Raw genomic sequence first — 15,334 nt, forward strand, 5'->3', positions numbered from 1 at the left:
ACTACGTGAACCATAGTGCCCCAATTCTGCGGGGCCACAACATTCAGAGACAGATCTACAAGCTCATGTAACGCCCAGGATTTGAACCCGAGTCTCCTCCCGCGTGGAATGCCAACGTCTTAACCACTAGCCTAAAGGGAAATTCGCCCTCAGGCAGAGGCTCTAAGCCAGAGACGATACTGATACACTCACATGTCACAACGAAACACGCTATGAGCTTGTAGATCGGCTATTTTCGGCAAAGAAATGAACGTAGAGGGGGAAAAAAGGTATTAGGTGGTTAATTTAAAAAGGCAACAACCCCTTACCTCACCTATATTTAAAATAATCCATCTAAGTGGTTCATTACATGAATGGCTCATACAGTACCAAAGCACGGATCAATACTTACTATTACATCTACTCCATTATCACACACACACACACACACACACACACACACACACACACACACACACACACACACACACACACACACACACACACACACACACACACACACACACACACACACACACACACACACACACACACACACACACACACACACACACACACACACACACACACACACACAATCAATCCTACATGGACTACTACATGGAGTACACAGAGCTATTGAATCAAGCAGAGGACGTGTTTGTACCAGCAGTGGTTCAGGTTCCGGGCACTGACAGAGACGCCAGCGTACGGCGGATGTCTCAGGCTGATCGATAAAAGCACTCTGTCCGCTCCCTGGAGGGCCCTGGTGGACGCCAGAGGGGTCAACGTCGCTGGCGTGACACACTATCCTGCTGTTTACACGGCCATGATGGCTAATGTCACCTTGTGAGTGGCTGTCGCTACAAACAACGTCCATGTCGGGCAGAAACCTTGTACTGTATCTGAATGCAGTGGTGGTGTAAACCATGGGTTCCCAAAGTGCGGTCCGGGGACCCCCAGGGGTCCTTGAGGGAGTTCCAGGGGGTCTCCAGCTAAATGATAGTTAGGAACCAAATGAACCCTTGTGGGTCTGTAACTCAGAGAGTTGAATTAACTTTGATTTTACAATATACATTGGGGTCCCAGAGATAGAAATGCCATTAAATGGGGGACCATAGCCTAATTCAGGTCAAACCTGGGGTCCTTGAAATGACAATGGTTGAGAAATACTGTTAGAGCCGTAAAAAGTAAAAACCTTCTCTTATGGGGGTCCTTCACATATATTTTCAAATGGGGGGTCCGCAGGCTAATGAGTATCATTTTGGGGGTCCTTGACATATGAGAAAGTTTGGAAACCACTGGTGTAAACTAAAGTAACTAAGTACTGCTATGCTCATACTGTACACCTTTAGGTATATGTGTACATATGTAGATCATTTGTTTTCTTTGATTGATCTCTATTCCCCCTTGCCCCCCCCCCCTCTTCTTCCCTTCCCTTTTTTTCCTATGGAAATAATAAAACAGAACTTTTTTACATCTGTAAATCTGTGATGATGTGACAATAAAGCTGATTCTGATTGTCCAAAATGAGACAATGGATTTCAAACTACGCACACCTCTATTTATTTTATTTTATTTATTCATTGGTCTCTCAATATGAAGTTTAGCTTTACCCCACAGGCAATGTGATAATTATTCTTCTTTAGTTCCCTTTGGATGAGACATAGTATGAATTCTTAATATATTCCTTCCAGAAACCCGTTATATTATAAATGTCTGTCTGTTTGTTGCGATAAAAGCTATCACAGACATCTTAAATCCACTTACACACTTCTAAGCAAAACGTATACCTTCATGTTGTTGTTTTTTTTCTGCGTCGCCTGCTAAGTCTTTCAGATTTACAGAATGTTTGTTTAGCGCATGGTCTACAGATCCAGTGCCTGCAGTCTCCCAGCAGCCAGTCAGATCCTTCGGGGCAGGCAGGAACAGCCAGTCTGCAATGCCTCTTCCACCGTTGCCTGGCAACTGTGTGGCTGCTGCTCTATAATTCTAGCCGTGGACGTGGAGGGAGCCTGCAGGTGCTTGGATGATAAGAGAAGTCATCAGTAAAAGCACAGGGGGAGCAAATGACCCAGGACAGCGTCCATTTCTCAAAGTAAACACGCGTGAAGAGAAGGCTTGCTACAGTATTATACTAGTACTGCATCACTGTTGATTGTGACAGTACATTTTGATTTAGTTGTAGTCGTAGTCTTTTGAGTAAAATTCAATTTAGTTTTAGTCATATTTTAGACATCTGAAATGTTTTAGTTTTAGTCTAGTTTCAGTTGACTAAATATGTGATTTTAGTTGACAAAATAGTAGATTTTTTTGAAAATGTATTTTTGATGGCGTAATGCCAGATTTTACACTTGGTTGCATGCTGAAAATAGCCGATCTACAATCTGTCTGTGTTGTGAGCTTGTAGATCTGCTATTTTCAGAGCTCAACACCAAAGCGCAACCAATTTTAGTCTAGTTTTTATTTGTTGACGAAATTGTCAATATATTTAGTCTTTGTTTTAGTCATTATAGCTTAGTTTTTATTTAGTTTTCATCAAAATCAACACTGCTAGGACCTTTCTATGTGGAGTTTGCATGTTCTCCCCGTGTCCCCTAGGGTAGGTACCCTCACAAAAACATGCAGTAATCCTGGTCTCTAAACTGCCTCCCCCTGGCCAGCCGGGGCGCCTGATGGAGGAGCGCTATGTCCAACCAGGGAAACTCCCCCCTGTCAGGTGTAAAGGAGCAACTTGGACACTCAGGCATGAAGGAAGCATGAGTTCAAGTCCGTTGCTCTCCCCAGGTTGGCGGAGGGTGTGTAGAGCCCACGATTAGATAATTGACACAGGGGTGAAAAATGGGTTACAAAATCGTGGGATACATGTCGGAACATGAAAAATGGCCACTTTCAGTATTTGTGACATTCCAACACACAAGGAAAGAGCTTTACATCATTCCGACACACAATAAGGAAAGAGCTTTACGTCCCAGCACCACCCACACTATCATTACGCACCACCCCCACTATCATGTGTGCTCAGCCGTGAATGAATTACAAGCCTCGCGTCAGAGTGTGTCGCGTCAAAATCTAGTAGGATTAACCCATGTGGGTCCATTTCTACACTCACTGAGTCCAATTAACACTGAGGATATTGCAGTGTCCACCTTGACTCACAGACCTTTACACTGGGGCACATAATGTCTGGTTGTCATATTGATGCAGGCACGCACGCACACAGAAACGGTGCTGCAAGTAAACAGGCAAAGACAGGGTTAAGAAGAGGCAGGATGCAGAAGAACAGCCTTAAATAAATAGATAATTGTCGACTGTGAGAGACGGATGAGTGAGAGACGGTCGTGCACAGGGAAACACATGCAGGCGTAGAACGCGAGATAAGCGACGGAATCCAGAAAGCGTGACCAGGAGCATCTCTATCAACAGCTTGCCTCCCGCTGTGTGTCTCTTTCTCTCTCCATCCCTCCATCCCTCCATCTCTCTCTCCATCCCTCCATGTCTCTCTCCATCCCTCCATCCTGCAACATCTCAATACCGCCCCCACTCCCCGCCGAGTGTTTGGCAGAGGGGCTCTGCAGTGGCTGCTGTTCTTATCTCATCTGCTGAGTGCCCTGGGCTGAATGAGGGTGTAAGGACTCAGCTAGTACTGTGTGTGTGCGCGCGAGCGAGAGAGAGAGAGACAGGCAGACAGACAGGGGGTCCTGCAGAGGGGGGCACACTGGGACTCCATGTGGAGGAAAGACCACGGTGACAGTGAGTGGAAGAGGAAGATGAATCTCAACGGCGATCAAACCGCGACCACCGGCAGAAACAGCAGCATCAGCCGAGGTCTCCGGGAAGATGCTAAGCCCGCGTCAAAGCCGTCTACGCCCACTAGGAAACCAAAAACCGTGAGTATATAAACGTGCGTGGTGATGAGTTATGAGATGTTTCACTCTGACTGAGGGTAAACATATCCAAAAGGAATTATTAGAATATTTTCCACCAATTTCACGAACTTTTCTTACTTTAATAAGCAACAATCTGGATTATTTAAAAAATGCATCCCATCAAACTTTCAGGTGCTGTTTTCCTTATGTGGTGTCAACTTGTGTGTAAACAATAACAGTGATTCTCAAAGCATTTGTCTCTAAAACTCTACCTCCAGTCACCGAGGGCACGCTTCCTATATGATCACGGCTGCTTGATTGGGCAATTGTAAGTTATGGCATTGGTTAAGTATAATTAGTAAAACTAATTACTAACTACTGATTGAGGACGTAAGGAGTTGAGTCAATGTTTTGTTATTATTCCCATTCCCCAGCCCTTATAGTTTTCTGAGCCCTTATGTTGTTGTAAACATTATACAGTCATTTTATTTCACTGTGTGATTATTTTTAAGAGATCAGACCTAGACCTGTCTTTTATTATTTATCTTATCACTTGCCCTTGTGGTAGTAGTAGAAAGAGCACTGACAACTCATATTGCTTAAAATAAAAATTAGGCTACACTCAATAATTTATACTTCAAAGAAGCTAGCTTTGTACCTGTGGTTGGTGGTAATGTGGCTGAGGACATGTTATGACTGTTATTCAATAAATCACGAATTCATTTTATTTCATTTATGTAACACTTTGAGAGCTGTTTCAAATGCAAAGTGTGTTACAAAAAACAAAATACAAATGAAATAATAATAGTTATTATTAAAACATGTAAAAGCTGCAAATGGACGGAGATGTAGATTTCTCTATTTGATTGATGGAAAAGCTGCACAAATCTGTGGTTGTGCTATTGTAGCCCCTGCTGTATGCAGACTATGCACTATCCCTGGTTCATGGGCTTCTCTTTCAGTCATTTTGAAACTGTCTCACCTATAGTTATGCCAGAGTATCAATGGGTTTGTTCTTTCATCTTGCAGCCCAAACCAGAGAATGCAATCACCATTGCGGTGTCGTCGCAAGTGCTCTTCAACATGGAGAAAGAAAAACAGATCTATGAGCTGCAGGGCATGGAGGAATATAACCAGTACCAGATGGAACACGAGATGGAGCCCTTTAGTCCTGGACCAGCTTTCTCTTTTGTAGAGGTCTGACTCTGAGACTGCACGCACGCACGCACACGGTTTATTACCAGTAAATAGTTATTCTTTTTGTATAATTTTTTTTTTATTGTCAGTGTTGTAGTATTATAAAGCATCACATAGCCTACACTACACGACCATTAGTGACATTGCATTAGAAACCACAACAAATTAATTGTAACACAAACTGTAACGGCGAATCAAAACAGTAGCTATTTGATATTTTCAATACTAATGTGTTTGGTCGTGTTCCAGGCTCTGGAGGCAGTGAATGCTCGACTGCGAGATCTCTACCCCGACAGTGAGGAGCTCTTTGATGTCGTGCTTGTGACTAGCAACCATGCATATGTGGGCCTCAGACTCATCAACTCCATCAACCACTACAGTGAGTGACAGGTGCACAGGTGCACATGCAAGTTGTCAAAATCAAAACGTCAAACTCACCAACATTGCAGCTGTACGAAGAGCTTTCTATCTGCAAAGTGTTTGTTTCATAAAAATCCGCTGTAGACATGTTATGAGCTCCTTTCTGTCAAGAAATTCCTTGCAGGTGATTTTTTCTCAAAGCGCTGGAGTTTGGAAGTCCATGTGTACTACCTGTTTTGAATTTGCACATAATGCAGGAGGCAGCAGCAGGTTGCTTTACTGATAACGAGCGCTTCCAAACTCTGACACAATTTCTTGACAGGAAGTAGCTCATAACTACAGTAGATGTCTACAGTAGATTTTTATGAAACAAACACTTTGCAGAAGTAAGACGTTGTTTAATACAATTGTTGACGTTCATCAGATAGGACCTTTCTGTTTGGATGAATGGGCCTCAATGGGAAGTTGCACCTAGTTAGCACCTTGCTGGCAAGATGGCCGCGGTCTGAATATTGTCAAGTCACTCCCCAGGCCTGCCCTGGTTCACAGCGTTGTCCCCTCCTCACCATATAATTGCTACCTCATATTTAGCAGATTTTGCGCACCTTTTATACTCCAAGTTTTAAGGTTTGTTATTTTTGTTAGTTAGTTAGTTGGTATTTGTTTTTTATTAGTATTTTTTGAGCTGTTGTACCAGCGAGCGACCCCCTTTTTTGTATTAAACCTATATTCTTCTTATACTTAAGTTTTCAGAGTTGGTCTCTCTCCCGAGAGGTTTTTGCTCTCTTAACGTATAAAACACAAACCTGTGTGTCCTATGTGTTGAACCTAAATGGTGTAAACAGGGGACTTTACCTCTAAAACAAAAGTGACAAAGTTGTCTTTATTGGGTTTTACGGTAATTCTGCACGACCAGTGTCGTTCGATTGGTGTATTGCTGTGAGCCTTATAGGATCATCATATCGGAATCAAAGTGCCACTCTTAAGAGTGTAAGCTGGCAGCTTGACTGAATCTATATAAACAGAAGTACAAGAATGCCTTGTACAAAGGACATAAACACTGCCAGTCAGTTACAAGGTGCATAGATAGCAGAACACGCAATCTATCAAATTAATTTCATGCTGTTTTTTATTTTAATCTTTTAATAATATTTTCACCTAGCGCCACATGCTCAAGTTAGTTATGTTGTGCTGATGTTGTGCTTATTTTGCTATTCGACATAAAGATCAAGCTAATGTCTTCTTTCATCTTCAACTCTGCAGACCTATTCATTGAGCGCTTCTGTATGACTGGAGGCAACAGTCCTATTGGCTACTTAAAGGCCTACCACACAAACCTATACCTGTCATCTGACCCAATCAAAGTCCGAGAAGCAATTGAGGAAGGTAAGCAGAAAAACAGAAAAATCTAATGCCACTGAGTGAAGAAAGATATAAATTATATTGACAAAAGATGGATTATTATAATATTGTCTGTTTAGAGCTGGTGAAATGGGAAGACCCGTTAATGCACAAACACTTTACAGCAACGATTGCTATCAGAATATAGTGCTTTAACAAAAAGGTTTTTGTTCTAACCGAATATGAAATATCAAAATATATATATTTAAAAAAAAACGTTTGTTTCATCTGCACCAGGAATAGCAGCTGCCACCATGTTCACACCAGGGAAGATAACGATAGTGTCACAGACCCAGCTGCGTGTGGCCTTTGATGGCGATGCGGTTCTCTTCTCTGATGAGTCAGAACAGATCTACAAGACCCAAGGCCTTGAAAAGTTCTTTGAGCACGAGAAGACACATGAGAACCGCCCACTTGACCATGTACGTATGTCCACAGGAACCCATGTATCATAGTCTAACCACTTGAACCCTCTATTCCTAGAGAAACTGACCTGGGTTGCAAGTATGTACTTTTTTCAACGATCTACATTCAATGTTTTTGCTACAAAAATCTACGAGCTCAACGTGCTATTTTTGAATATGGATCATATGGATGCTGGGGTTCAAAGTGGTTAAATAACCAAACTAATCAGTGCAACTGAATCAGAGGATAATTGTGTAGAGAATTGAGAATAGAGTGATGAGTGTAAGATACTTTACGCTTTCCCCCCCTTTTTAGTAGACTAAAGACACGACCAGCTTGCCTCCTTCTTTAAACTGTGTGACTGAAGTTAACCTCATGGTTTCCGTTTACTGCTCAGTGCTCAGACTTCACTGTATCCAGTCATTTCCACACACATGCACAGAGCCACACACATGCACAGAGCCACACACATGCACAGAGCTGTAGCCGCTCTAGATCGGATCTGCAATCTCATCTGCAAACTGAATTGATCCTAGTCACAAAAGTAAACTAATCAGCGAAGCTCACGCTGCCACATGCATACGGCACCAATTAGCGAACAGATGACTCCACCACGCGTATACAGCACCAATCACAAAACAGCTCATGCTGCCATGTGTATACAGCACCAATCACAGAACAGCTCATGCTGCCATGTGTATCCAGCACCAATCACATAACAGCTCATGCTGCCATGTGCATACAGCGTAACAGCACCAATCACAACAGTTCACACAAACACAAAGCTCAGTTGTTGCTTACGGCAGGACACGACACACTAATCTCATATTAGCATGTTACACATCATTGGTGATGTGTAGGTACATATCAATGTATGAATGAACCATTGTAAGTGCTTTGAGTAAGCACGTAGTGCATAGAAAAGTGCTATAAAAATGCAATTCATTATTATATATTATTATCAATGTAGCCCAATGTAAAAAGATGAAATTAAATCAATACTCCCACTACAATCAAATGTTTTCAATTGACATTTTAAGATGTAGGCTATCATGTAGGGGGATTCAAGCCAGTTATTATAACAGCTAACAGTTTTAAAGCTTTTTCAATTGCACAGGGAAGCCACACCGTTATTAGGTTTTATTTTATTTCCCCAGGGACCACTGAAGTGCTTCCTGGAGGCTCTAGGAAAGCTTCAGAAGAAGTTCTATGACAAAGGCCAGCGTTTGGACTGCCCCATTCGTACCTACCTGGTGACAGCTCGTAGTGCGGCCAGTTCAGGCGCCCGGGCGCTAAAAACTCTGCGGTCGTGGGGTCTGGAGATCGATGAAGCCCTGTTGCTGGCTGGAGCCCCCAAGGGTCCCATGCTGGAGAAGATCAGGCCACACATCTTCTTCGATGACCAGATGTTCCACGTGGAAGGGGCAGTAGAGATGGGTACTGTGGCGTGCCACGTGCCCTATGGGATAGCCCAAAAAGGATGCCAAAAGAAACAAGAATAAACAAAGGCAATATTGTCAATGCTAATAATGTACCTTTTATGAAAGGTTGTTAATTTACAGTGATACATTTTTGTTGTTTGGTTTTATTGTGGCTGATTGACTGTTGTCTTGATTGTATTGGAATCTGGAGTCCCAGTAAAAACATGTTAATTTTGTAGCCTCTGGTCCCATTTGGTATAAATCAAGTTTATGTTTTGGCCGTTAATCTACACACAATATAATGTAAAGAAGTTCTACTATAAAATCTATCCTATCCTTCATTTGTCTGGAATATTCTCCATATATTCATATACCGGTATATGGATATTTCCATATATGAATTGCCATCTCCATATGGAGATTCATATATAGAGGTATCCATGAATCTCCATATTAATCTCAATATAGGCCTCTGGATATATCCAGATATGTAGATGGAGATCCCTGAAGAATGCATATCATTTCTCTACTGTGAATCATCCAACCGGATCTGAAATTACATTGACGACATCAGAGATCTCCATATATGGGCATAAAGAGGATGGAGTCTGACAGATGCAGAGATCTCTGTATATGGGCATAAAATGGATACAGGCAGACAGACAGACAATTATGACTAATACAGAAATGTCCATATATGGGCATAAATGGGACACAGGTGGCTAGGACACAGGCAGATAGAGACCTTCTATATGGGCATAAGAGGGACACAGGCTGGCAGACAAATAACACAGACAGACAGAGAGACAGACACAGACAGACAGACAGACAGACAGACAGACAGACAAACAGATAGACAGGTAATGCATACCGCTTCAACTAGTAGGCTCCACCCGCTTCTTAATCTGACTAAATCATTATGCCATGCCCAAATAGAGTTCAAAGCCTTTCCCAAGTATGGCAATGCCCAAATATGGAGTTCCTGGTGATGTCAACATTGCGCGATGGCATCTCTGTGATGTTGCTTATGCCCTAATATGGAGATGCCCACATATGGAGTCCCCTGGGTAGTGTCAGTGTGACATCGCGACATGTCACATCATCTTCCCCTCTAAAAAAGGAGTCCTTATGTCATCCATTATACATTTCTATGACGTATGACTCCAAATTTGGACAGGATTTTAAGCGAGGTCACAGATCTCCACTGACTTCCACTCTTTAATTTTAGGTTTTGTAGCGAGCACTCATTCCACTGACAAAGACAGACAGACAGAGAAGCAGACAGACAGACAAGAGACTTTCAGCGTCCAGAGAAAGAGAGGACATGGAAACAATGGAGTGGTCCCTGACAGCCAGAGACCGGGTCGGGGTGCAAGACTTTGTCCTGCTGGAGAACCACACCAGCGAGGAGGCCTTCATGGAGAACCTCCACAAGCGCTTCAAGGAGAACCTCATCTACACCTACATCGGTCCCGTGCTGGTGTCCGTGAACCCGTATAGGCACCTGGACATCTACGGCGAGGAGCACACGGAGAGATACCGCGGGGTCAACTTCTACGAGGCTCCGCCGCACGTTTTCGCCGTGGCGGACAACGCGTACCGCTCCATGCGGACTGAGGGGCGGGACCAGTGTGTCCTGATCTCCGGGGAGAGCGGCGCCGGCAAGACCGAGGCTTCCAGGAGGATGGTCCAGTACTACGCCGCCACTTGCCCTGCCAGCGACAAGGTGCAGACTGTCAAGGAGCACCTGCTGCAGTCCAATCCCATCCTGGAAGCCTTCGGCAATGCCAAAACACTACGCAACGACAACTCCAGCCGCTTCGGGAAGTACATGGATGTCCAGTTTGACTTCAAGGGTGCGCCCGTGGGGGGGCACGTCCTCCACTACCTGCTGGAGAAGTCCCGGGTGGTGCACCAGAGCCACGGCGAGAGGAACTTCCACGTATTCTACCAACTGCTAGAGGGAGGCGACGACGAGCTGCTGGGGCGCCTGGGCCTGGAGAGGAACCCCAGACAGTATCGCTTTCTGGTGAAAGGAAACTGCGCCACGGTTCACTCCATCGACGACCGCAGGGAGTGGAAGGCGATGAGGACAGCCCTGAGTGTGGTCGGCTCCGGCGAGAACGAGGTGGAAGAGTTGCTGAGCGTCGTGGCCGGTGTTCTCCACCTGGGGAACTTGCAGTATGGAGAAGGCACGGGCAGGCGTGGAGGCAACGCCTACGTCACCAACGACACACTAGTCACGTACCTGGCCAGGTTGCTGGGCGTGAACGGAGCACGGCTGACCGAGGCGCTCACACACAAGAAGATCGTTGCCAGGGGGGAGGAGCTGATGAGCCCGTTGAACCCGGAGCAGGCGTCTTCAGCACGAGACGCCCTCTCCAAGGCCGTTTACGGACGCACCTTCACGTGGCTCGTCGACAAGATCAACGCTTCACTGGCATACAACACGGATGTCAACGCCCACAAGAACTGCTCCGTCATTGGACTGCTGGACATCTACGGCTTTGAGGTCTTCAAACGCAACAGTTTCGAGCAGTTCTGCATCAACTACTGCAACGAGAAGCTGCAGCAGCTGTTCATCGAGCTCACCCTGCGGTCGGAGCAGGAGGAGTATGAGGCCGAAGGCATCGCCTGGGAGCCGGTGCACTTCTTCGACAACAGGGTCATCTGCGACTTGGTGGAACAGAAGTTCAGAGGCATCATCTCTGTCCTGGACGAGGAGTGTCTGAGGCCCGGCCACACCGACGACCTCACCTTCCTGGAGAAGCTGGAGGATGCCGTCGGAGGTCACGCCCACCTCGTCACCCACAGGCTGGCTGACGGCGAAACCCGCAAGTCGATGGGTCGCCACGAGTTCAGACTGCGGCACTACGCCGGGGACGTTGACTATGACGTCAACGGATTCCTGGACAGCAACAAGGACCTTCTCTTCAGGAGCCTGAAGGAGGTCATGTGCACGTCGGAGAACAAGATCCTGAGGCGGTGCTTCGACAGAGAGGAGCTGATGGACAAGAGGCGCCCGGAAACATCGGCCGTGCAGTTCAAGGCTAGTCTGGCGAGACTCACGGAGATCCTGGCGTCCAAGGAGCCGTCGTACATCCGCTGCATCAAGCCCAACGACTCCAAACAAGCAGGGCGCTTCAACCAGGCGCTGGTCAGTCACCAGGTCCAGTACCTGGGCCTGATGGAGAATGTGAGGGTCCGGAGGGCTGGTTTCGCCTACAGACGCAGCTACGAGGTCTTCCTGCAGAGGTACAAGTCTCTGTGTCCCGACACGTGGCCCCACTGGCGGGGAAAGCTGACCGACGGAGTGTCCACGCTGGTCAAACACTTGGGATACAAGCCTGACGAGTACAAACTGGGCAGATCCAAGGTCTTCATCCGCTCCCCGAAGACACTGTTCACCACAGAGGACGCGCTGGAGACAAGGAAGCACAGTCTGGCCGCCAAGCTACAGGCTGGGTGGAGAGGACACAGCCAGAAGTCCAAATATCAAAAACTCAGAAACTCTGCAATCGTAATCCAGACGTGGTGCAGGGGCATCCTGGCCAGGAGAAGAGCGCATCACAGGAGACAAGCCGCCGACACTCTCCGCAGGTTCGTCAAGGGCTTTGTGTACCGCCGCGAGCCACAATGTCCGGACAACGAATACTTCCTGGATTATGTCCGCCACCGGTTTCTCGTGAAGCTCTGCGAAAACCTGCCTCGGAACGTGCTGGACAAGAGCTGGCCCACGCCACCAACAGCGCTCGCTGAGGCGTCAGAGCTCCTACGTGAGCTGTGCGTGCGGAACATGGCGCGGACGTACTGTGACAGAATCAGCCCAGAACGGAAGAACCAGCTGGAACAGAAGGCAGTCGCCAGTGAGATCTTCAGGAACAAGAAGGACAACTACCCGCAGAGCGTGGCCAAACTGTTCGTCGGCACGAGACTCAATAAGGTGCAGATCAAAACCAAGGTACTCCAGGCTCTGAGCGATTCTGAGAGGATGAATGAGAAGTACGTGGTTCCGGTGGTTAAGTACGACAGAAGGGGCTACAGAGCCCGGCCTCGCCAGCTGCTACTGACCGCCAACAGCGCCGTCATCTTAGAAAGCGGCAAACTCAAGCAGCACATCGACTACGGAGATCTCACAGGCGTCTCCGTCAGCTCTCTCAACGACGGACTGTTCGTGCTGCACGTGGCGTCCCGTAGCGGCGATGACAACAAGCAAAAGAAGAACAAGAAGGGAGACGTGGTTCTGTCGTGCGAATACGTGATCGAGACGGTGACAAAGTTGGCCATCTACGCGGACAAAATAAACCACGTAAATGTCAACCAGGAAGGGAGGATAACGTACACGCCGGCGACTCCGGGAAAAGAGGCGGTCATTGACTTCACCACTGCTGGGTCACAGTTAATGGTGGCCAAGGCCAAGAATGGACACCTGTCCGTGACTGTCCCCCAGTGTTGATTTTGACAGCAAATTTAGTTTTAGTTTAGTCACAGTCTTTTGAATACATTTTCATTTTGTTTTAGTCATATTGGAGTCATCTGAAAAGTTTTACGCTTTAGTCTAGTTTTAGTTGACTAAATATACAAAAAATATTTTTACACTTGGTGAACGACTTTACACTGGTGGCATGCTGAAAATAGCCGATCTACAAGCTCACGACATAGCCTATGTTGCGTCAGTAAAAACAGCTAGTCGGCAAACATTTTTCGTCTCGACGAAATGAACACTGCTGCCCCCTCACTAAACTCTTAAGCCTGTGATTGATTGATTATACATTTACATTTCAAACGAAAGCAGACCAAAAAGCAAGACTTGTTTATAGCAGGGTCTTCCAGTTCCAGTTTATCAGAACATTTAAAGACGTAAAGATATACACTTCTATGAAAATAACAGGAAATCATCATATAAAGAACTAAATAAATAAAGGGAAAAATGTATGCAGTAATGGAAAAGGCGGTGAATTTAGAAATGGTGACATTATAGTTCCTATTGGATATTGAAGTAGTCTATTTTATTGCATTTTAAGAACTTTACAACAACAATATCTACTCCCCTAATGAACATTCTTCAGACAGCAAAAGGCAATAACAGCTTATTTAACATAATGTCTTATAGTAATTTATATACTGTCCTATATGGTCGGGAAATATTAAGGCGAGTTGTCCAGACTTTCGGGGTGAGCCGTCTTTTCCCTTTACCAACTCGCCCCAGCGGAAAGTACAGACAAATCACACCGCCATGTCAGAAAGTTAAGACAACCACCGGGGTGAGTTGTCCAGTATTCGTCAAAACATTATTGTGAAATTAAAATATTTTCCACGATAATTAATGAATTAAACAAACAAACAAACTTTTTATACGGTCTACCAAATGCTCTTTAGGCTATTATAGGATATGTGACGTTTCTGACTTGATAATCGTAGGCTATCTTGCTCTCAAAATGTTGACTTGAGAGTTTGTTTGTTGTTGTAGCCTAGCCTACTAGCCTACAATAATCCCATTATCCCACCCACTTTTTCTTGCCTACCTGTAAACGAACACTTTCTTCCTTGTCTTCATTTACGGACCATCATCTCGTCATGCCACGGTTGTTGACATCCAAATCCAGCACTAAAGAAGGACACCATTTTATTCATGTTTTCATCATAAGGAGTGCCAACGAGGTCAGGTGCAGACTAATTTCGGATCTGCTGGGTGGGTGCGGGTTTAGAGAAGTACACACTCCGTGCATGCAGCCATGTGCTGCGGCGTGTGGAAAAGCTGAAATATTACGTTTTCACTTCAGCCAGTACTTTCAAATGGATGAAACTAGAGGGCACAGTGACAGCACAGCTGTAGCTGACCCCAAGTCGGAGCAACTAATTATTGGGTGAGTTACGAGTACGTACTAGGCTACTACTACTCCGGTACGACTAGCCCAGCAGAAGGCCCCAGGCCCAGACACACACGAAGCTAGCTACAACTTTGAATACGCCATTCCATCCAGCTGAAACAGGCTGCTGTTGACCACTAGATGGCACACGATGCACGGTACGTTTAACACTGTGACTGCAGCCAAGTTAACCAAGGACCCCAAAAATGATGTATATATAGGCTATTCGCCCCTCTATCTGTCTGTCTCTCTCTTGGACCTTGAGTTAAAGAAGGAAAAAGGAAAGCAATTTGGTAGCTTAGAGGTGTGTGTAGTACTTTGTGTGTGTGTACACAGTGCATAGAAGTGTGTGTGTACCATTTGTCCCAGAGGGAGCTCAACAAACCATGTGCAACCCAGATTTGGCACACATAAACTTTTATTTTATTTAACCACTCAAGCAATTCCTATTCTAAACCTTTTTAAAATAGCCGATCTACAAGCTCAAAGCAGAAACGTTTTTGTCAAAAAATAGGAGACGAGATAGATCAGAGTCGACGAGTAAGTTTGGTCTCTGGTCAATTGAAGCCATTTGATGGTGGGCCATTCGATCAATGGCTAATAATAGAACCTGGGACATGCCATGTACAATGACTATATTTTTATAAAAGTTAATAAATCAAGCGGTGTGGTAAATACCCCTATTAACTAGGCCTACTGATAGAAATACTTGTGGAGTCAAATGTTACAGTTCTTAAAGTTAAACATCTGCTGCAAGATTGCCAAAACCAGATGTCACAAAACAATGGTCACGATAACGTCAATCAAGCATAACTTTTCACTCCTGTTCTGT

The 15,334-nt window shown here is 45.3% G+C and overlaps 2 protein-coding genes across 2 annotated transcripts; both read left to right on the plus strand.

The window, feature by feature from the left end:
* Window positions 1–3,707: 3,707 nt before the first annotated feature.
* LOC308329733 (cytosolic 5'-nucleotidase 1A-like) lies at window positions 3,708–8,713 on the plus strand (the record flags this gene model as incomplete). The annotated part of the gene is made up of 6 exons (XM_080784231.1): window positions 3,708–3,869; window positions 4,878–5,045; window positions 5,295–5,424; window positions 6,669–6,791; window positions 7,044–7,228; window positions 8,369–8,713. The coding sequence occupies 6 exons, from the start codon at window positions 3,708–3,710 to the stop codon at window positions 8,711–8,713; spliced, it is 1,113 nt and encodes a 370-aa protein (XP_080640357.1).
* Window positions 8,714–9,965: 1,252 nt separating this feature from the next.
* LOC308329734 (unconventional myosin-Ic-like) lies at window positions 9,966–13,088 on the plus strand (the record flags this gene model as incomplete). The annotated part of the gene is made up of 1 exon (XM_080784232.1): window positions 9,966–13,088. The coding sequence occupies one exon, from the start codon at window positions 9,966–9,968 to the stop codon at window positions 13,086–13,088; it is 3,123 nt and encodes a 1,040-aa protein (XP_080640358.1).
* Window positions 13,089–15,334: the final 2,246 nt, after the last annotated feature.

Source organism: Protomyctophum bolini, assembly GCF_963924005.1.
Source record: "Protomyctophum bolini genome assembly, chromosome: 15".
In the NCBI taxonomy this organism is placed as follows: Eukaryota; Metazoa; Chordata; class Actinopteri; order Myctophiformes; family Myctophidae; genus Protomyctophum; species Protomyctophum bolini.